Below are 24,273 nucleotides of genomic sequence, written 5' to 3' on the forward strand. Positions count from 1 at the left end.
CTATACAGAACCCAATAGACTGATGCCCTGAGGACACTTTACAATCTGATCGAATTTTCTTTGGCCATTGACAGTATGGATGAATACTGTTCAACATTATATGAAATGAATGACGGACTATATATGTAATCGTCACGAAAAAGCTTGAAAAATTACATTTATATCACTTATGGTAGCCTATGTAGATGAGCGTTATATTTTGTTATGCAGATTCGTGCGTTAAGCCTTTCGAGAAAAACGAGCAGTTGCATAACGCAGGCGTAAAAAAAAAAAAAAAAAAAAAAGAAGCTTGTGTTGCAATGCAGGAAGGGATGCAATATCATGGATTTACTTTATAAAGAATGCTATAGGAGTCCAAACAATAGCAGGTTTTTATTCATGTGTTGTCTCCATCTTGTGGTGGAGGTGTGCGACAACAGTGATAATTGAACTTGGTTATGTGATCTCTTTGATAAGAAAGGCACATATTTTGCCTGATACCAATAATATTAGACAGCGAGTCTTATTGGGAACCTCAAAAACTCATGAGTGAATCGTCAGCTCAGAGTTAAATGAACTGTCATTTCGACAGCATAGGGAATCCCTGTTTAATGTGTTTGTCCCCATCCAATTACTCAGTAGCTTGAGAGGTTTTCCGTGGTGACTCATTCAGGTGGGCGCGGGGAAAGCAGGGGAGACAGAAAAGAAAAAAAAAAGAGAGAGAGAGAGAGAGAAGGGGGTATTCCAGCAGCAGTGGAGCTGGCTCTGTCTGAACGCATGTTTCATTAAAATGGAGGGAGTGGAGTTGAACGAGGTGAGGAATCGATCGCGTCAGCAGAGTTTTGCCTTTCTTTCATGAAAATATGTGAAGCAGATTTTATCTGTAATCATCTTAAATAATGAAAGGGAATGGCTAGGAAACATGTCACAATCTGTAACATTTCATACCTATTCGTTCCAAAACAACTCTACAGAAACCAACAAAACAGTGGAAGAATTCTGTGACTCATGAAAACGAAGCTCACTGATGGTTTTCTTAAAAATTAAAGTCTACTTAAAAATGTACACTCTTTACTGTTTTTATAATCAGTTTGTGCATGTTATTGGTGCATGTTATTTCTCAAATAAAAATTGCTTGTCTTCATTATCATATCCTTTCAGAGGAAATTCATCTTGTCAACCCCATCCCCTGATACAACCATTTTTATGATCCAATCAATTTATGATAGATGATCTATATTCTTGTAGCTTGTTGCTCATGCATGTTGTTAGCAACACCAAGGTCAGGGTTTGATTGCCAGGCAGTGCATGAAAAAATGTTTGCTATGACATGTAAATAGTTTTGAATAAAAGCGTCTGCCAAATGCATGAATGTGGGGAAATACATAAAGTAAAAATAGTTGACATTTTTCCAGAATGTCATTTTGAATATGTCCTTTACAGTGGATACAGTGAACATGATATCATGGTGTGAGGTGTTAATGTCTAAATGAAGATTTGCAGTATAAATAACATATAAATCCAAATCTTTCATGCTAAATCTTTATTGTTAGTTTACATGAGTAAAACATAGCATTGTAGCAGATGAAATCAGAAGTATATTGCGATTAATGCTGTGTTAATTAAGTTACACAAGTCATATGTAATTTAAATTCATGTGTAATTTCAAAGAATCTTTTATAATTTCTTTTAAATTCCAATAGACCTTTATTATATTTCATAGCTCTCATTTTGTCACACTCTCAGATTTTCGCGTGGCACGAGAACACTTTCGCACTTAGGCCTACTTGAAAATCTGAGCATGTGAAAGAGATTTTTATGTAGGTCATATTTTCACGTGAGCTTGCGAAATTTGAGCGCACCCACGAAAATGTTCTCAGGCCCTGTCCCAAATGGCACACTTCGTGTGCTTTTGCGGTCTTGTGGACTTACAATGGTTACCACGTGCACGTGTCCGTTGAGTCCACAAGACCGTAGGATGTCCCATTTGTCATTTTAGTGCCCCCTTGCGGCCGATATGCATCCTTGCGAGCTCCTCACCAGACTTCTAACTCTGCAGTCAAAGCGGCATTAGGTCACGAAAGAGTGGACTCAGAGGAAGTCTACAAGGGCTAAGGGTTTCATTTGGGACAGGACCATGGGTTGATTTTGTATTTTGTACAGTTAGGCTAACTGAGCTTTTGCTTAAAAATGCTTGTAGGCCCATTCCTCTGTATCATTAAGTTTACCACATGAACCATGACAGTACCCATATAAATCTCCCTATTTTAACAATCCAATGTTGGCAGATATGGGTATGATTGTTATGTAAAGAAATAAAAAAAATTAACATTAGTTTGTATTTTGATAATATTAGTGAAGAAAGCAAAGCAACACACCAAAATGGTACTGGGAACCCTTTCCAATCCATCCTTTCTCTTTCTCCTCTGTCTTTTCTCTCCCGTTCCCTCATGGCAATCAGTTATTCGTTACAGCACGTTGATTTCCAGCTGATTGGTGACCTGCCTCAGTGCAGCGCAGTCCAGACACCCTATCAGCATCTTCTTCCCAGGAGTCTGAGGGGTGATGGTTTCAGTGTATTGCACTGAGCCACCAGGTAGAATCTGCCTGCAAGTGGAAATGGATATAGTGTATATGCATGCAGAAACACACACACAGACACTCATTCTTGTACCTCTACAGTGGATACGGAAAGTATTCAGACCCCCTTAAATTTTTCACTCTTTGTTATATTGCAGGCATTTGCTAAAATCATTTAAGTTCATTTTTTTCCTCATTAATGTACACACAGCACCCCATATTGACAGAAAAACACAGAATTGTTGACATTTTTGCAGATTTATTAAAAAAGAAAAACTGAAATATCACATGGTCCTAAGTATTCAGACCCTTTGCTCAGTATTTAGTAGAAGCACCCTTTTGATCTAATACAGCCATGAGTCTTTTTGGGAAAGATGCAGCAAGTTTTTCACACCTGGATTTGGGGATCCTCTGCCATTCCTCCTTGCAGATCCTCTCCAGTTCTGTCAGGTTGGATGGTAAACGTTGGTGGACAGCCATTTTTAGGTCTCTCCAGAGATGCTCAATTGGGTTTAAGTCAGGGCTCTGGCTGGGCCATTCAAGAACAGTCACGGAGCTGAACAGTCACCTTCTTGTTGGAAGGTAAACCTTCGGCCCAGTCTGAGGTCCTGAGCACTCTGGAGAAGGTTTTCGTCCAGGATATCCCTGTACCGCATTCATCTTTCCCTCGATTGCAACCAGTCGTTCTGTCCCTGTAGCTGAAAAACACCCCCACAGCATGATGCTGCCACCACCATGCTTCACTGTTGGGACTGTACTGGACAGGTGATGAGCAGTGCCTGGTTTTCTCCACACATACCGCTTAGAATTAAGGCCAAAAAGTTCTATCTTGGTCTCATCAGACCAGAGAATCTTATTTCTCACCATCTTAGCAAACTCCATGCGGGCTTTCATGTGTCTTGCACTGAGGAGAGGCTTCCGTCGGGCCACTCTGCCATAAAGCCCCGACTGGTGTAGGGCTGCAGTGATGGTTGACTTTCTACAACTTTCTCCCATCTCCCGACTGCATCTCTGGAGCTCAGCCACAGTGATCTTTGGGTTCTTCTTTACCTCTCTCACCAAGGCTCTTCTCCCCCGATAGCTCAGTTTGGCTGGACGGCCAGCTCTAGGAAGGGTTCTGGTCGTCTCAAACGTCTTCCATTTAAGGATTATGGAGGCCACTGTGCTCTTAGGAACCTTAAGTGCAGCAGAATTTTTTTTGTAACCTTGGCCAGTTCTGTGCCTTGCCACAATTCTGTCTCTGAGCTCTTCAGGCAGTTCCTTTGACCTCATGATTCTCATTTGCTCTGACATGCACTGTGAGCTGTAAGGTCTTATATAGACAGGTGTGTGGCTTTCCTAATCAAGTCCAATCAGTATAATCAAACACAGCTGGACTCAAATGAAGGTGTAGAACCATCTCAAGGATGATCAGAAGAAATGGACAGCACCTGAGTTAAATATATGAGTGTCACAGCAAAGGGTCTGAATACTTAGGACCATGTGATATTTCAGTTTTTCTTTTTTAATAAATCTGCAAAAATGTCAACAATTCTGTGTTTTTCTGTCAATATGGGGTGCTGTGTGTACATTAATGAGGAAAAAAAATGAACTTAAATGATTTTAGCAAATGGCTGCAATATAACAAAGAGTGAAAAATTTAAGGGGGTCTGAATACTTTCCGTACCCACTGTATCTTTGTAAGGACATTCAATGACACAACCCTGTTTAAAAAAACAGCATATGCTGGTTAGGTATGTTTTGAAGCATGCCAGCTGGTTTGAGCTGGTTATGCTGGTCCTTAGTTTGTCATGAGCTGGTTTAAGCTGGTCCTGAGCTGGTTATAAGCTGGTCCTGAGCTGGAGCTAGTTGCTTAGGACCAGCTTAGGACCAGCACTTGACCAGCTTAAACCAGCTCATGAGTAGCTAAGGACCAGCTTAAACCAGCTCATGACCGTCTAAGGACCAGCATAATTCAGCTTAAACCAGCTGCCATGCTTCAAAACATACCTAACCAGCATATGCTGTTTTTTTTCAACAGGGAATGCTAGCTCTAGCTAAATTACCCTAACCATCACAACTAAATGCCTAACCCAAACCCTTACCCAAACATACCCTTAACCTAATTATAACCTTGACCCAACAACCAAGTCTTGACTCTTAAACAGGCTTTTAAAGGGCTCTCAGAAAATGAGGACCAGCCAAAATGTCCTCACTTTACTCTCTTGGTCCTTACTTCAATGATCTAAAACTCAAACTGGTCTTCAGAAAGATTGTACAAGCACACAAACACTCAAACACATATGTTTTCATGTTTTATAGGGACTCTCTATATGATTTTTATACTGTACAAATTGTATATTCTATCCTCTACCCCTAAACCTACCCATCACAAAAAACTTTCTGCATTTTTACATTCATAAAAAAACATCTTCCTCATGGGGACCAAAAATGTCCCCACAAGGATTTCAGATATTGCCATCTTTGTGGAGACATTTTGTCCCCATAATGTAGGGAATACCTGAACCACATACACACACTCATTGTTTGTACATCTTTCTGTAGATCTATAGATATCTTGCAGCATTACAATACTGTATTTTATTGTGTTTAATCATCTAATTAATGTCATCTAATTAAGTAATGTCTGGATAATGGAAAAATAACTGTGATGGGTTATCTTACTCATATGATTTCATTCTGGTCGTTATCAGACCAGGTGCATCAAGGCGGAGCTGAACGTTTTTCAGGATGAAATTATAGGGATTTCGGAATGACATGATGACCAACAGATCCTTGCCAACCCGGGGCATTCCAGTCACCTGTAGTTGAATTATAATGACAACTGTTAACATAAAGGATGAAACGTATCACACGTGTTCCTCTACAGTTTGTAACAGAGGACATATACCTTTATTGTGAGTTCAGGAGGACGGAGAGTGACAACTCTCATTGTCGAAAGGGACACGCCGGTTTCCTCAATGCGTCCGTACACCACAAAGAGCAAGTTGGCCTGTTCTACCAGGTAGGGCATGTAGTCCACAGCTTGCACATCTATCATCAGTTTTGTGGCTGTGAAATGATTGAAATGATTTTATTTCTAAAATGCATGTGCCCTAAACCTACAACAGACTTGAAAAGTCTGACTCACTGTTCCATGGATTCACAGTTGCAGTTCTTTTTTCGAGCGTAAAGGTTGTGCTGGTGACACCTGTGTAATACACCGCAGAGCCAGTGATGGTGGCACTGACGGTGCAGGTTTGGCTGGTCTGGTTCTTGATGTTCATTGTCAGCTTGAAGTTGTCACCAATTTTGATGGTGTCAGCCTGGAGCTCGATGTCCACACCTGCTTCGGTGATTGGCAAGTAATCCCTCGTAGGAACGCCACGACGCTCTGCATTCTGCATGGTCTGCTTATCCTTGTCACTGCCTGGAGTCAGTAAGAAGGTTGAAAGATTTTACAGGGAATGTGTGACCCATGTCCAGGTGTTCTTGGACCAAATGAAATTTACCTTCTGGATATTTATAGTTAGAAGTGATATCCTCATAGGTGTTACTGTTCACCCTTTTGGTGACAAGGACCTTTCCCACATACGCAGTGTCCACATAGAGGACCTTTGAATTTCCATACTTGTCAGATTGACGGTAAATCACATCACTGTTCAGCTGGAGACAGAAGAAAGAGTTTATCCATTTTGTGAATGCAATTTGCAGCTGAGATTTTAAGATCTTGGAAACTAAAGAAGAGGTTAGTAAATCTAAAGGTAAAAACATCAAAGAGAATTGACATGTTTCTTGCCTCTGCAAAGACAAACTTTGCATCAAACGGATAGCTGAGCTCTCCCTCTTTGATGGCATTGACAGACGTCGGGCCACATCGATAAAGACCTGAATAAGAGAAGGAAAATAAATTTTATTTGTTTTATATAGCATAACAGGTAGGAAATAATATATATTATTGCCATGATGACTATATGAACACTACCATGATATACCATGGTATTTTTTTTAACTGCCATGTATGTACAATAGCATCTGAATATGGTAATGTATTAAATGGTATGCCATTACCATCTGATTACATCACTGCACTATGGTACCACTACTACATTTCCATAAGGTTCCACATGGAATATTACAGGTTATTATATAACACTGTGTTTCAAAAGCATAAGGTCAGAGCAGATACTAATGGAACAGAGAACCTCAGACATCCCTTAAATCTCCAAGAAGATGGAGGGTCTATATGCAGGCCTTTAAAAGACTAGCATGCTATTTCAAGCTCTTGGCACTTTCCATGAACGCGCTACAAAATAGGGCCAGAAAACCATTTTCAAAGAGGTATCAGTGAAATGAGGTTCTTATCTCTGGAAAATATTGTATATTTAAAATAATAAAATAATATATAAATATTATATTTTATTAGTCATTTATTCCGTTTTTTTTTTTATCCCTGTTACCACGATTTGTATGTAAATTCATTTTAAAATCATCAAAAATAACTGAAATATATAAATATAAAATGAAAACCTGTACTAAAGGTTCTAATAAAATTATCATAAAAAATATAGCTGCAAGCAGCAATTAACAGGGTTCAAGTGCTTTAAGGCCTTTAAGCACATGTAGCCCCTCTAGTTCGCACCTGCCCGCTCCAAGCGGGACACGAACCGAGGGCCGTCTGCATGGGAGGTGGGCTCTCTAACAAGGAGGCTAAAGACAGCAGTCTCTAGCGTCAGTCGCTAGAGCACCTCTTGAGTTCAGGGGAGTGAGGTTTACACGCACAGCTCTTACTAGCCTACGTCTGTTACACACATGCTTAAAAAGGTACTATGTTTTATTTAGCAAGCCTGTAACCACATAGATCATAGATGGAAAAGACCATTTACAGCCAAAAGAGGCAATTTACTAAGGAAATATATGTTTTAAAGCTTTCTAACAGTTATCGAGGTGAGCCAAAAACCTAGGACTAGTTCACGAAAGTAAGTTTTTGAAACAATCCCCAACACTTAACAAACGATTCAATTGACAGCAGTGGTCCTATAGAGGCAAAGTTGCTCAGAATGAGGAGTTCTACCATATTTAAGAATGTTGTGGGCATGTGTGAAAAATCACATGCTATACAATCCTTTATGCATGTGAAAAAAGCTAAGGTGCCCCCCTCGAATTTTTCACAGGCCTCTAGGGTCGTGAGTCAAACAGGCTCAGCGAATTTATTTCCTATCGGCCTCTGTCAATCTTGTCAGACAGTTGCTCAAACTTCATTGGCCAACAGTGGCCATGAGAAATGTGAATATCCTGTTGGATAATCGCTTGGACAAAGACACTGCATGCCAGTTTTCAAGTCAATCGGACTGATTGTTGTGTAGCTATAGCCGTTTTTGTGTTTTTTCATTTTATAGCACCACCAAGTGGCCAGTCGCCGCATCCTTTTTCACGCGACCGCAGACCAAGCCCAAAGGTGTACCGAGTTTGGTGAAATGATCTCATTCCATTCAAGAGGGATAGCCGTTTTAGTAAAAGTAGCCACGCCCACTTTGAATGTTTTGGCATCCCGTTGTGGACATGAATCGAAATTTCGACTTTTTTCCAAAAATTACTGACAACCAGACACCAGAAAATCTTTCTGCACTGGTTTGGTTCCGATCTGGCAAAATACCTAGAACTAAAATACCTAGGACTTAATTCAAAATTCCGCCTTTAGCCATTGATTCCAATGATATACGATACTTGAGCCTGCAACGAATGGTTTAGGAGTTATGAGCCATTATGTACTTTTGATCACTGCCGTGCACCATCAGGCCGACTGGGGCGAGCCTTGGTGACATTGTAGATAGAATATAGCAGAATAAATAGAATAGCAGTAGAATAGCTATCTAGGCAGAGATGACTGATGAACAGGTCATATTTGTTCTGTCATTTTTCTTACAATAACTTAGTTAACAGTGTTGAAAGGTTAACCCTGACAGATACACTCAGCATTATAATTTGTGCCTTTATTGCCTAATGTGCAAAGTAATGGGACCCCAATTTTCGAATCTTTTCATGGATAGTGCCTACTTACTTTATCAGTTAAGTTTAGAGGAAAGCCTGTGTGTGTAGAGGATGTTGAGGATCATACCATCACTGATCTCCTGAGGAGTGCAGTCAACCACCTGCCAGCCAGAGAATTTTTCAGGCAGATCAGGCCTCCTCATGTATACCTCATTCCAGGAGTGGTAGTTCCTGTGGAACACAGTGACATTGTCATTAAACAGCATTAAACCATCATCAGAGCTGTCCCAAGCATGAGGCAGGGTCCAGTGTGAGTTAGAGTTAGCCGGGCCCCCATCGGTTGGTCCATTCACGTTCGCCACAGTGCCTGGTGCGGACGGCCCTGACCATCTTTACCTATCAGACTGTATCTCACCAGACTGAATCTCTTGTTCGGCTTCGGTCCACTCTCCCGTCTTCATCCAGCACAATATCTGTCTTCAGGTTGCCTGTGTTGTCATGAGCTGAGCAGAAATTGGTGATGACCCGTGCAGGGATCCCGAGACAGCGCATAACTGGGTGAGACCATCAAAGTGTCATGATTACACCACAGTCTTTTTTGCAAGGGTCTAAATAACCTAAATTTTGGAACTAACAAAATAAACATGCAATGGCCCTACTCACAAGTGTTCAGCACCCCGGCAAACACCCAGCACTGAGCGAAGCACACAGGCACACAACCCTCTTTGGCATATTTTAGCAGGATTTCAGGACTTCCTGTCCAGGCAGTGGGTGCTGTGCCAATGGAGTAATCACCACTCCAGTTGCCAACCAGGACACCATCATCGTCCTGGGAGTTCATCTGAAAATATACCACCAAAAAGCCTAAGTATACATGCCATGTGAATTCATATAAGACCAGCTGCTTAGGAAGTATGTCAGAAAAAAAAAACTTTTATTACAGTAGTTTATCCTACAATGCCCGGCCCAAAAAAAAAAGTTGCTGTTTGTATTTAAATATGCAAAAACTTAAGAGTCTATGACTGGATCATTATTACAATGATTATTATGTTTCTAGCATGTTGTATGTTTGGCAACAGTGTGATGGAGTGTGTAGCTTTTAATTTCTTAATCCAGACCTTGAATTCATTAAAAGACTTTGGGATGTGCTGGAGTAGACTTTACAGAGTGCTTGACTCTTGCATTGTCAATACAAGATCTTGACAAAAAATTGATGCACCTCTTGATGGAAATAACATCACTTGCATCAGCAAATTGCATCAATTTTTGGTCAAGATCTTGAATTGACAATGCAAGAGGTGAGCACTCTGTAAAGTCTGCTCCAGCACATCCCAAAGTCTTTCAATGAATATAAGGTCTGGACTCAGAGGTGCCAATTCATCTGTAAAAATGATTCTTCATGCTCCCTCCCAGCCTTTCTTTCACAATCTGAGCCTGATGAATCTTGGCTTTGTCATCCTGGAATATGGCCATGATGCGTCTTCCTACATGGTTGTTTAAGAAATGAAAAGCTACACACTCCATCCATTAGGGTTAAAAGAACTGTTGCCAAACATATAACATATAACAGAAACATAATAATCACAGCAATAATGATCCAGTCATCGACTCTTAAGTATTTGCCTATTTAAACCACAAATAATATTTGTTATATATGCATTGTTTTTATAATCAACCAAAAGTGCAACTGAACTCGATAGTCAGTGATCGCCAAGCTGATAATTTTTTCTTTGTCAGTTTGAACCATACCAGAGCTGATCCTTGCCGAACAATTTCAGTGGCATTTCCTCGGTACAGTATTGGTACTTTCCCAGCATCCAGAGCCAAAAGACAGGCATCCAGAACCCCCTGTTCAAACTATAGGAAACCACATAAAATGTTCAATGAATGTGTCAGTTTGAATAGTCCACCGTAAGCGGAAGACCGTTTGTTTTCTTTGTGAACAAACATCTCCAGAAAACTGCCAACCTGCCCAAAGTTCCATGAACGGGAGGTAATGTTGTTGAATTCTCCATTGTAGATGATCCCCACATCATTCATTACATACTCCTGTCTGTCGGTTTCTCTGGGCATGTACACCTGATCCGCTGTGTTGCAACATATACAAAATACATGCATTATCATAATCAAAAATATTAAAATTTGTTGCCATCTATAAAGATGACATCAGAGCGCAGTACAAAGTGTTGTACTCGTACTCACCGGGGTCCCAAGGATTGAAAAGCACATAGAAATCGGTGTCGGGGTTCCTCTGAGTGCGCTGTTTTCCAAAATCACTCACAACCACAACAAAGGTTCGAAAGCGGCCAATGATGCAGCTGGCGTCTGGTGTTACGCCCACTGTCACAATATTGCCTCGTGTTTCCACCACACGACTCTTCCAGCGCCCAAAAAGTTTCTCTATTCCAATGGACAAAATGATGTAGGTGCCCTTGGTTTCATCAGGTGAACTGCCTGTGAGGACAGATAGATGCTAGTAAAAAGGACCTGTTTTGCTTTTTTACATTTTCAACTTTCAATTAGTGTGTAATGTTGCTGTTTGTGCATGAAAAAAGCCTGCAAAGTTACAAAAATCCATTCCAAAGGAAGTTTTTCTCTATATCATTAAAGGATTAGTCCACTTTTAAATAAACTTTTGCTGATAATTTACTCACCCCCATGTCATCCAAGATGTCCGTGTCTTTCTTTCTTCAGTCGAAAAAAAATTAAGGTTTTTGATGAAAACATTCCAGGATTTTTCTCCATATAGTGGACTTCAATGGACACCAAACGGTTCAAGGTCCAAATGACAGTTTCATTGCAGCTTCAAAGGGCTTTAAACGATACCAGACGATGAATAAGGGTCTTATCTAGCGAAACGATCGGTCATTTTGGAAAAAAATACAACTGTATATGCTTTATATAAACAAACGTTCGCCTTCTCAGTGCCTGCGCCAAAACCGCATTTCTGTATTCTTCAAAAAGCTTACGCTGTATGTCCTACGCCTTCCCTATTCAACTTACGGAACGAACGCAGCGCCAGTTACATTTTTTCCGTAAGTTGAATAGGGAAGGCGTAGGACATACAGCGTAAGCATTTTGGAGAATCCGAACGTTTGTTTATATAAAGCACATACAACTGTATTTTTTTTTTCGAAAATGACCTATCGTTTCGCTAGATAAGACCCTTATTCCTCGTCTGGTATCGTTTAAAGCCCTTTGAAGCTGCACTGAAACTGTCATTTGGACCTTGAACCGTTTGGTGTCCATTGAAGTCCATTATATGGAGAAAAATCCTGGAATGTTTTCATCAAAAACCTTAATTTTTTTTCGACTGAAGAAAGAAAGACATGGACATCTTGGATGACATGGGGGTGAGTAAATTATCAGCTAAAGTTTATTTAAAAGTGAACTAATCCTTTAAGCACTGTTTCTTGAGTTGTCTTCTGGGAACGGACACATCACAATATTCCTAATTTAAATAATACCTTCTCAAGTCATACGCAAAATAAAGAGGCGGGGCCTGGTTGAGTTAGTTAGTGTATTGAAACTCGCAGTTATTGTAAAGGGCGTGACATTTCCCAAACATGCTCGAAACGCTTGACCAATCACAACACACTGGTCCAGCCGACCAATTAGAGCACATTGTGCTTTTCAAAAGGAGGGGCTTCATAGAGACGAGAAATAAACAGAGCGTTACTGACAGACTGGGAAGAGAGGAGCTGCAACAATGTTTTGACTTTGTAATAAGGTAAAATAAGGGCTCTTTAAAGGATAGTTCACCCACCAAAAATGAAAATGTACTCATTACAAACTCGTATGACTTTCTTTCTTATGAGGAACAAAACTGACGTTTTAAAGTATGTTTAAAGCAGTTAAAGAACCATTTTCGCCCATACAAAAAATGTCATCAGGGTCCAAAACAACATTGGATCCCATTGGCTTTGATTGTATGGACAAACACAGATACCTAGTGTTTGGGCGAGCTGAATTTATAAATCTGGCTTTTCCAAGTGAAATAAACAAAACAAAAAACAATGGCGCTCTCAGGATCACCTCCAGTAACAAGGACACAAATCTCATGAGGACATCTTCCCACAGGACCGGCAATAATGAACACAAAACTGACATTGAGACTGAATTAAATGGTGAGAGTTATATCCAGTCCATTAATGGCATTGTTTATGTAAGTTCATGTTCCTCTCAAGCATTAAAAACATCACAGATGTAATTCTATCTCGGTATGTCTATTTCTGGTTCACGATTTCAAGCCAAGTCATTCAGGCCTATCCATTTCATGATGTCATTATTTTTCTCCTCCTCTGCTGTGTGGGCACCTTCACAGCTTTTGTCAGGTTCAGTACTAACTAGACACAATACTATGGATCGCTACACTGTCTTTTCTTAAAGGGATAGTCCACCCCAAAATGAAAATTGCTTTTGTCTAGTTCCAAACCTGTATGACTTTCTTGTGTGGAACGTAAAAGAAGTTTTTTGAGAAATGTCTTAGTGTTTTTTGTCAATACAAAGATCAATGGTCACCAAAACTGTTTGGTTACCAACATTATTCAAAATATATTCTTTTTTGCTCCGCAGAAGAAATAATGTCATATGGGTTTGGAACGACATGTGAGTCAATGATTGTTAAGTTTTGGGTGAACTATCCCTTTAAGAAGCCCAGCGACTCTCTGCCATTCTTTTATCCTACCATAATACCATAGTGGAGAAATTTGGTGTTTCTCCAGTGCTTTAGGAATCAGAGTTCCTGGAACTTGGAAGTAGAGGATGGTTTACCAACCAAGAAAACATGTAACTGTCCTTCAAATAAATTGCAACAGACGCCTATGTCAGTTTGTAACTATTATGTTTTGGTGGCTAATTTGTGTTAATCAATGCTATCTTATTTGTAAGTTTTTGTACAAATTGCTTGTGCCCCACTGACGATTAGGTTTAGTGGTGCTTTCTAACTAATATTTTTCTGTTAGAAGCACACAAATTATTAAGAAATTGCCAACAAGTTTTCTCATGACAGTTGGAAATTATATGATTTAAAAGATCTGCTCACCAATCAGGAACTCAATCTGCACATTGTCCCGCTGGTTATTGAAGGGTTGGTCAAAGCTGATGGTGATGATGAATTCTTTATTCCTGCGCACAATGAGGTTGGTGTTCTTGTATCTGCTGGTGTTGTGGACTCTCTTGTTGTCTGCTGCACGCATATCAACACCCAGTACTGAGAGAGTTTGTGTCGCTGGAAAAAAGGCAAAAAATGGTGTGGTATTTAAAGGCATCCTTTCTCTAATCTTATTGATTAATGACAATGGATGAGCATCTACCCAGCCAACAAAAACATGTTCTAAGAACATTTGGATAACGTTCCCATTAAAGGGATAGTTCACGCAAAAATGAAAATTCTGTCATCATTTACTCATTCTCAAGTTGTTCCAAACCTGTATGAGTTTCTTTCTTTCTACATCCTGTACGTCCAAAAGTAGATATTTTGATGAAAATGGGGAACCAGTTGATGGGCCTCATTGACTTCCATAAAAGGGCGGGGGGAAATATTATGTAAGTCAACGGGGTCCGTCAACTGTTTGGTTACTGACATTCTTCAAAATATCTTCTTTTGTGTTCAGCAGTAAACTCATACAGGCTTGGAACAACTTGAGGGTGAGTAAATGATGACAGAATCTTCATTTTTGGGTGAACTATCCCTTTAAGTTATGAAAAAGTTTTTTGTGAATGTTCTCTGGACGTTCAAAACGTCCAGTTTATTAAATGTTTTAAAAATGTTTAAAAACATTCTTGGTTATGCAAATGTTAAGATAACATTTCATTTTATCATTTTGCAAACATTATGGGAACATTACTTTTGAATGTTCTCTGAACATTCTTGAACAAGTAGTAACATTTAAATATGTTAGGCAAACATCTAACTGTTTAAAAAAAAAAAAAAAAAAAAAAAAAAAAAACATTCCATGAACAAAGTATAAATATGACCTGTGCTGGCAAAATGAGTCTGAATGCGCACGGGCTAATTTCAAGCTACAGGCAAAACTAGTGAAAAATGTCAATTTTGGTCGAAATTGAAGTTTTCACAAAAATTTGTTCATTAAGCACTTGTCTAGTGATCCCAATGCTCCAAATAGCAATTAAACATAAAAGTATCTTTATTTGTATATATGTTTTCTGAGAGAAGTACCTTTCCTTTGGCCATGAAAATGCTGTTTTTCTCTGCTCGCTTCTCGACTACCAGCGCTTCCTCTAAGCACAAATTTGGTATTGTTTTAAAGTGCCGCATTCCAACTTTCTGAATATTCATAGCCAATTCTCAATGGCACGAGTCTGAACCAATGAAATTTTCAAATTTTTGCTGATGTAAACAAATCGATCTTACTCACGCTGACTGACAGATCCGAAGCGCGCGCACAAAGACGCCTCAGACAGAGCGCGATCCGGATATACGCATATACACAGAATTACAGTATTTCAAAAAAATCTGTCTTGGCGAGTATTCACGCAAACATTATATGTTATGTCTTAAGTGAACGTTTGGTTAACTGTTGGGGAAAAATATTTGATACATTATATTAGATCCATACAGTAGGCTAGGTCTTAATATAGGCTGTATGTTTCATTATTGTTAATCAAACAATTGTGGAATCATGGGGAAAAAAGTTGAATATATATATTTTTCCTATAGATATGGGGTTTGACTTGGTTTGTGCCAAATTTGGTAGTATTACCAGGGATTTTAAGGTATGGTTGGTAGGTGATTTTGTTTTGGAACCTTCAGAAAACTTTAACTCGATTTTTTCTCAGAATTGACTTTGCTGACTCTGTCGACTTCAAACAGGTGTAGCTCACTCATTTTTTGTCGGATTCCAACAAATCGTACATCATTTTGAAGGTTTTAAAGGGTTAGTTCACCCAAAAATGAAAATTATGTCATTTATTACTCACCCTCATGTCGTTCCACACCCGTAAGACCTTAGTTAATCTTCGGAACACAAATTAAGATATTTTTGTTGAAATCCGATGGCTCAGTGAAGCCTACATAGCCAGCAATGACATTTCCTCTCTCAAGATCCATTAATGTACTAAAAACATATTTAAATCAGTTCATGTGAGTACAGTGGTTCAATATTAATATTATAAAGCGCCGAGAATATGTTTTGGTGTGCCAAAAAAAACAACAACGACTTATATAGCGATGGCCGATTTCAAAACTCTGCTTCATGAAGCTTCGGAGCGTTATGAATCAGCGTGTCGAATCAGCGGTTCGGAGCGCCAAAGTCACATGATTTCAGCAGTTTGGCGGTTTGACATGCGATCCAAATCATGATTCGACACGCTGATTCATAACGCTCCGAAGCTTCATAATAACAATTATAGTAGTTATAGTTATTCACAATAACTAATTTTTGCTCATTGTGACTCATTTTGTCAGCACGCGTCACAAATATTGTTTTTGTGCTAAAGCTTTGAGAACATTATTAAAAACCAGATAACTGTGAAGGGAATTTTTTTTAAACATTTGTTCATAACTTTCAGAGAACTTTGCCAGTACATTAGTCAAGTTTACAGGCTAAGGCACAACTCTAAGTTTGACAGTTGTTATCTGTCCCTGACAGTTTGTGTAACGACAAACTACATGCTTCCAAAATGTCACAACAGCAAATGCAAAGTCTTAATTTCCAAACGGACCAACTGAAATGCTCTGTTAGACAGTACAGAAGGTAGAACCTTTGCAACTTTGACATTAGCAAGCTAAAGTTGCTAATCAGTTGGCATATGATGCTGTCTGGATAGGCAGCTCACTAGATTTTAGAACATAGCAATGTTGTCATTATAGTTGGGTTCATTATAGTTGGGTGTGGGGTGTTTTAAGGAAAAATTACATTAAATGTGCATCCAAACCATTGATTCACATAGCAAAAATTTCAATTGAATATGAATGAATAAGAATGTAAATAGAACATTACTGGGTGCTCTTGGTGTCACAGAATCAAAAGCTTCAAACTCAGGCAGATTAGACTCATCGGAGTTTGATTTGTCAATGGTAATACGGCCACGTCCCCAGGACCAAGTAGGGTAGGATTGGAGTGACATGATGTACACAAGATATCTTGATGTTTGCCTGGAGGACAGATCATGTTAACGTTAGATAAACAGAGATACAGAGAATTTTGAAATATACAGAGATTTTGTATTTCTATACATCTGGTGATTCTTCCCAGATGCAGAGGAAAGGACAGATAGTAGGTGTGTGCATGCGTCTACATGTGTGTTGAATGATCAAGACTCTATCTATTTCTTTCTGTCTTCCCCTGTGGGAAGATAGTGATGCAATATGGTGTTAGACTATTTTAGGAAAAGCTAACTCTCAGTGAAACTGTGAGAATCATAAAGCACTGATGAAATATCATTCTCAACTGAGCAACGCGGTAGCAGCAGCAAGAGCCTTCCTGTCACATTCCCATCACAAAAACAGTTACTCATAACATTTTTCTAAACCATTATCTACCATTCAAAAGTTTGAGGTCGGTAAGATTTTTAAAAATGTTTTTAAAAGTCTTTTGTGCTCACCAGTGCTGCATTTATTAGATCCAAAATATAGTTAAAAGAGAAATATTGTGGAATATGTTGTAAAATGTAGTTAATTCTTGTGATCAAAGTTGAATCTTCAGCATCATTATTCCAGTCTTCAGTGTCACATGATCTTTCAGAAATCATTCTAATATGCTGATTTGCTGCTCAAGAAACATTTCTGATTATTATCAATGTTGAAAACAGTTGTGCTGCTTCATATTTTTCTGGAAACCATGATACATTTAATTTCAGGATACTTTGATAAATAGAAAGTTCAAAAGAACAGCATTTAGCTTTTGAAACAATGTAAGTTACGCAATCAGATATGTTAAATTAACACAAATATACTTTATGTATTTAATTTCACTTTATTACCTATTGTATTTGCTGCTGACCTTCAACCTTTTTTAGAATTGAAAAACAAGCAAGCAAGCCCAGCCCAGCTGAGAAAAAGTAATGCAAAAGTAACGTAATGCATTACTTACCATAAAAAGTAACACAATTAGTTACCTTTTTAGGGAGTAATGTATGGAAGCTTATTTCCACCACTAAATAAAAAAATTTAAAAAAAAAAGGTAATTGCGACTTTTTATCTAACATTTTTGACTTTATTTCTCAGAATTGTGAGTTATGAAGTCAGAATCGCGTGATATAAAGTCAGAATTGCAAGTTATAAAGTCAGAATTGCGAGATACAAAGTTCTGACAATTCTGACTTTTTTATTTTTTATTACGCAATTCTTTTTTTCTCACAATTCTGACTTTTTTTCTTAGAATTGTGTTTATATCTTGCAATTCTGACTTTATAACATGCAATTGCGAGATGTAAAGTCAGAATTGTGAGATTTAAAAACATCAGTCTTTTTTCCCTCACAATTGTACAACACGCAATTGCGATTTTATCTCCCAATTCTGACTTTATATCTCAGAATTCTGACTTTATATCTCACAATTCTGAGAAAAAAAGTCAGAATTGTGAGATAAAAAGTTGCAATTACCTTTTTATTTTTTATTTCATGGCCGAAACCAGCTTCCATAGTAATGCAATATTGTAACACATTACTTTTAAAAGTAACTTTCCCTAACTCTTGTAACATTTTTGCTTAATAGAAATTACTTTTGCTCAAATCTCAAGTCATTTGTGTCTGTATAGTGGAAACAACAAGGGGGAAAAAATCTCTATACAAGCTCAAAAACTGAAATAAATATTATAAAATATCTATTTTAATATGCATGTGCTACATAAAATCCTGATACAGTAACACTGAATGCGAGTAGATACAAATAATGATACACAGCAGAAATGTTGTAAAGGTGAACCGAATTTCACCAAGTACAACATGTACCTGGATCAACATCTTTGTTGGCCCTGGAACAACTTTCGAATCAACCAATCAGATTAGATGGACAAGTTTACAGTTTATGTCAAGTTTAGGCTTACAACCAGGGTTAGTGCTTTAGTGTTATTCACCTATCATTTCCCTCTGATTTTAGGGATAAGTTATGGAAAGGGATAGAGTTAGGACAAAATTTTCAGACAGTAATGTTGTTCCAGGATCAACAAAATATGTCCTGGAACTAAAAACATATTTAAATCAGTTCATGTGAGTACAGTGGTTCAATATTAATATCCTAAAGCGCCGAGAATATGTTTTGGTGCGCCAAAAAAACAACAACGACTTATATAGTGATGGCCGATTTCAAAACTCTGCTTCATGAAGCTTCGGAGCATTATGAATCAGCGTGTCAAATCAGCGGTTCGGAGCGCCAATAACACTGAAGCAGGTTAGTGCTTCAGTGTTATTCACCTATCATTTCCCTCTGATTTTATGGATAAGTTATGGGAAGGGATAGAGTTAGGACAAAATTTTCAGACAGGAATGTTGTTCCAGGATCAACAAAATATGTTAATCCAGGAACATGTCTTACTTGGCAAAATCACGGTGACCATATTTCATTGTATAACAGTTTTAAATGTGCACTTGAATTTAGTAAGGCAAGAGAAATATGCAGAAATTAGTTAAAACCTACAGAGTTAAAAATGTAATGGCAAATTATTAATAACTGAAAGCAAAGTTCAGAAACTTTAAGTTCAGAAAGAATCATTAAAAGCGTTGGACTCACGATCTGTGTAGAAGAGTAGATGGGTCTGCTGAGGAGGCTCCAGGCAGATGTGCCGGTGAAGAGCTTCATGCTGATTAATAAAGGCTCAAGACTTCCTCTTCCACTGGAGAAAAATACTTCCATGGAACCAAAACGTCTAAAGTCAAGATGATCCCAAGATCAGGTCAATCTGATATGCAACTCTGTGACCTTGCTTCTGATGACAGCAGCATATTCCATACTGTCGATGACATAGATGACAAATTAAAGTCCTGAAAATAAAATATTTTTACCAATTAAGCATGAAACATGTTATGACAGTAATTTAAAGATTTATGAACCATAACGTTTATTCATTCTTTTTGTTAAAGAAGTCCATATTTCTATTATATATGTTAAAAGAATAAAATAATGGATTGATAATTTATCAAATTAACCACTTCATTTGACTGGTCGAGGTATTATGCTATTTCCAATTGTCCCTTAAAGTTTACCTTTGAGGCCTGAAACTAAAATAAAAAGGTAACACTATGCATTAACTTACTATGAGAACTAATGTTAACAAATTGGTAGTGTTACCAATTAAAAAGTTGATTGTGCAAATATAACATCATAAAGTTCCCAAATACCATTTCAACTCCTATAATTCTTAAAAAGGTTTTACATTTCAGTTCGTAAATTATAGTTCAAGGAGATTAAGAGTGGTCTTCATGAATTTTGACAAAGTACTGGCATACATACAGGACATGTTTTTTTCATTTGCTGAACTTCTGATCATTTGATTTTATTATCCTCTAAACCAGTAGATGACACAAAAATTGTCGCAGCACTTTCCAAAACATCCGCTTTTCAAGATGCATGTGGAAATTTGCCAAATTGTGATGGCTAGACGACTGGGTCAGAGCATCTCCAAAACCTCAGCTTTAGTGGGGTGTTCCCGGTCTGCAGTGGTCAGTATCTATCAAAAGTGGTCCAAGGAAGGGTCATGGGTCAGTGTGATGCTTTGGGCAATGTTCTGCTGGGAAACCTTGGGTCCTGCCATCCACGTGGATGTTACTTTGACACGTACCACCTACCTAAGCATTGTTGCAGACCATGTACAACCTTTCATGAAAATGGTATTCCCTGGTGGCTGTGGCCTCTTTCAGCAGGATAATGCGCCCTGCCACAAAGCAAAAACGGTTCAGCAATGGTTTGAGGAGCACAACAAAGAGTTTGAGGTGTTGACTTGGCCTCCAAATTCTCCAGATCTCAATCCAATCGAGCATCTGTGGGATGTGCTGAACAAACAAGTCCGATCCATGGAGGCTCCACCTCGCAACTTACAGGACTTAAAGGATCTGCTGCTAACATCTTGGTGCCAGATACCACAGCACACCTTCAGGGGTGTAGTGGAGTCCATGCCTCGATGGGTCAGGGCTGTTTTGGCAGCAAAAGTGGGAAGAACACAATATTAGGAAGGTGGTCATAATGTAATGCCTGATCGGTGTATATTAAGTTGGGTGTCTACCTTAGAGATAATCCCCATATTTATAATGAAACCATCATATTTAGAAATATGATATTAATCAAATCATATAATAAAATATAATTTATTATTACTACTTTAATTAAATTGGTATGGGATCTTCTTTACATCTCCTTTACTTTTTTAAAATAATTTTGTTTCTGTAAAAGACCCACCTTGCCATCTCATTCATTTATAAGATTAATAAACAAAACAAATCAAACCACTTTTAATTAATTATTTTCACAAAAAAAATCAGTTGCTCCATCAATGTTTAATATAGTGTTGTAGGACTTTTTCCCCCATAGTTACCCTTGTTTGTAACCCTAACCCTAATCTTCACCTGTCCCTTGTTATCTTGTGTATATACAGTATACACCTGTGTTTCAGTCTTTACATCCCTCTTGTAAAACTGTTGAGTTTGTTTCCGCATCGTTTGAATTAGTGTTTTTGCCTGGATTTCTTCAGCCTTGTTTTGATTTATCTTATGTTCCTTGTTTGTTCCTTGTTCGTTGTAAGTTGCGAGGTGGAGCCTCCATGGATCGGACTTGTTTGTTGAACCTCTTGTTCCTGTATCTGCACCTCCGTCTGTGTTTTCTAAAATAAACTTTATTGCAATTGAACCCTCACCCCTTCTTTTCACTGCGGCTGTGTGACAATTACAAGCTACAGTAATTGCATAAATATATCTTGTCCTCTTGTCCATATCAGGAAGTGTCTCTGAGGGCATGTCAGTAAAGCATTGTTTGAAATTACAGGGAAATGAAACTTGTGACATGATCTGAGGTGTTTGACCCAAATGAGAAGCTAAGTTGCCTTGTCCTATGTTTTTAATTTTAGTTTAAAAGAAGTTCCAAAGAAACCTGAAGACACATTTGTTGGAAATTACATTGCTCATAGGCCTGCATCACAAAACAGGTTTACAGAATGAAAGGAAACCAACGTTGGTAAAGAAATCTTCCTGTCCTTTACGGCTATAGGACAGAAAGAGTTAAATAAACTCATTACATCTAAACCAACAACATGTTTATTAGATCCAATACCCACTAAATTACTAAAAGAGTTGTTACCTGTAGCAGAAGAGCGCCTTCTCAATATTATTAATTCGTCTGTATCTCTAGGTCATGTCCCGAGACTGTTCAAGCTGGCAGTTATTAAGCCCCTCATTAAGAAACCACAACTAGATCCAAATAAATTGACAAATATCAGACCCATTTCAAATCTTCCATTTATGTGTAACCGCTCTGCGCGGGCCTCGAACCTGGGTGTCCGGCGTGGGAGTCTGACGCTCTAACAAGGAGGCTACAGGCTGCAACCCCTAGCATCAGTCGCTAGAGCATCTCTTGAGATCAGAGGAGTGAGGTTTTCTCGCACAGCGACTACTAGCTGGCCTCCATTACACTCACCCCCCTAAACCTCACTCCCATCTGGGTCAAGGCACCAATGTAACCTCTCACCCCAGGTCCTACTCGCCCCGCTCTGCACGGGCCTCGAACCTGGGTCTCCGGCGTGGGAGTCGGCAATCTAACAAGGAGGCTAAAGGCTGCAACCCCTAGCGTCAGTCGCTAGAGCATCTCTTGAGATCAGAGGAGTGAGGTTTACTCTCACAGTGACTACTAGCTGGCCTCCGTTACACTCACCCCCCTAAACCTCACTCCCATCCAGGTCACGGCACCAATGCAACCCCTCACCCCAGGTCCTACTCGCCTCGCTCTGCGCGGGCCTCAAACCTGGGTCTCTGGTGTGGGAGTCAGCAATCTTATAAGGAGGCTAAAGGCTGCAACCCCTAGCGTCAGTCGATAGAGCATCTCTTGAGATCAGAGGAGTGAGGTTTACTCGCACAGCGACTAGCTGGCCTCCGTTACATATGTCTAAAATACTTGAAAAAGTTGTCTCTGCTCAGTTGTGCTCCTTCCTGCAAAAAAAGAATAAATTTCAGTCCGATATTCAGACCCCATCATGGGCTTGTTAAGATTACAAATGACTTACTTCTAGCTTCTGACCATAGCTGCATCTCAATACTAGTTTTACTTGATCTTAGTGCTGCGTTCAACACTATAGATCATGACGTACTCTTAGATCAATTACAAAATTACACTGGTATTCAGGGACAGGTATTAAGGTGGTTTAGATCATACCTATCAAGACCGTTACCATTTTGTTTATTTAAAAGACGATTTATCCAACATTAACGTCAGTAAATTATGGAGTGCCTCAAGGATCTGTGTTAGGCCCTCTGCTATTTTCAATATACATGCTGCCCCTTGGTAATATTATTAGAAAACACGGAATTAGTTTCCACTGCTATGCCGATGATACTCAGTTATATATGTCATCACGAACAGATGAAATCTCTAAATTATATCCAAGCATGTTAAAGATATAAATATTGGATGACCGGTAATTTTCTTCTATTAAATTCAGATAATACTGAGGTATTACTTATTGGACCAAAAACCTGTACACAGAATCTCTTAGAATACAATTTGCATCATCTATATTTAAAGACCTGGGTGTTATATTAAACAGCAACTTGCCTTTCGAAAATCATATTTCATTTGTTACAAAAACAGCCTTCCTCCACCTCAGAAACATTGCTAAGCTACGGAACCTGTTTCTGATGCAGAAAAGCTAGTTCATGCATTCATGACTTCGAGACTAGAATACTGTAATGCATTACTAGCTGGTTGTCCTGCATCCTCAGTAAACAAGCTACAGTTAGTCCAAAATGCAGCTGCGAGAGTTCTTACCAGGTCAGGAAAATTTGATGATATAACACCAATTTTATCATCCCTACACTGGTTACCTGTTACGTTCCGTATTGATTACAAAGTATTGCAACTGACCTATAAGGCCCAAAATATCATCTATCGTCCTACTATCAATCACACTCTTTAAGATCAGAAAACTCTAGACTTTTGGTAGTACATAGGATATCTAAGTCCACTAAAGGAGGGAGATAATTTTCACATTTGGCTCCTAGACTCTAGAATAGACTTCCTGATAATGTTTAGAGCTCAGACACACTCTCCCATTTCAAATCTAGAGTAAAGACACATCTCTTTAGCCAAGCATTCACAGAATACATCTTATAACCCTGTACTCCAGTTATATCAGATGAAATGCATATGATTATCTTTTGCTTGAAAAGTTATGAACAGCAGCTAGCTACGCTAATTATTTTCCATTTGCTTTTCTGTTTTCTACCTCGGGGTGCCCATCGGAGTGCCCATTTCTATATATAGCAATCATTATGATCACAACTTGTAATAATAATGAGATCATTGTTTCTGCCTAAATGAATACAAGATGTTAGCTGACTGCATGATGCATTACCTTAGAACAGTACATTTCTGGACATATGGACATTACTGGGACACAGTCACCTCTGGTAACAAATTACTCTAAATTGTAATGTAGACACATGCATTTTCTGTAAAGCTACTTTGAAACTATATGTATTGTGAAAAACGCTATACAAATAATTGTGAATTGAATTGAATGGTAACTAAAGTAATAAAAAAAATAAATAAATAAATAAAAAAAAACATTTTCCAAAATGAT

The 24,273-nt window shown here is 38.6% G+C and overlaps 1 protein-coding gene across 1 annotated transcript; it reads right to left on the reverse strand.

The window, feature by feature from the left end:
* Window positions 1-1,585: 1,585 nt before the first annotated feature.
* On the reverse strand, window positions 1,586-22,866 carry LOC127506487 (coagulation factor XIII A chain-like). The gene is made up of 14 exons (XM_051883048.1): window positions 22,848-22,866; window positions 13,574-13,759; window positions 10,732-10,983; window positions 10,498-10,616; window positions 10,279-10,386; window positions 9,193-9,370; window positions 8,945-9,083; window positions 8,657-8,760; window positions 6,338-6,426; window positions 6,051-6,204; window positions 5,690-5,968; window positions 5,450-5,610; window positions 5,224-5,360; window positions 1,586-2,586 (listed from the first exon to the last, which is right to left on the reverse strand). Exons 1-14 carry the CDS (start codon window positions 22,864-22,866, stop codon window positions 2,448-2,450), a joined length of 2,064 nt encoding a protein of 687 aa, XP_051739008.1. The 3' UTR covers window positions 1,586-2,447.
* Window positions 22,867-24,273: the final 1,407 nt, after the last annotated feature.

The sequence above is a fragment of the Ctenopharyngodon idella genome, chromosome 23 (genome assembly GCF_019924925.1).
Source record: "Ctenopharyngodon idella isolate HZGC_01 chromosome 23, HZGC01, whole genome shotgun sequence".
Lineage (NCBI taxonomy): Eukaryota > Metazoa > Chordata > Actinopteri > Cypriniformes > Xenocyprididae > Ctenopharyngodon > Ctenopharyngodon idella.

Bases quoted from the DNA above. Each gene is read 5' to 3' on its own strand.
- LOC127506487 (XM_051883048.1), bottom strand. The intron at 9,084-9,192 runs GTGAGTAGGGCC...GGTCTCACCCAG, and splicing joins TGCCGGGGTGCTGAACACTT to TTATGCGCTGTCTCGGGATC. The intron at 5,969-6,050 runs GTAAATTTCATT...TACTGACTCCAG, and splicing joins TAACTATAAATATCCAGAAG to GCAGTGACAAGGATAAGCAG.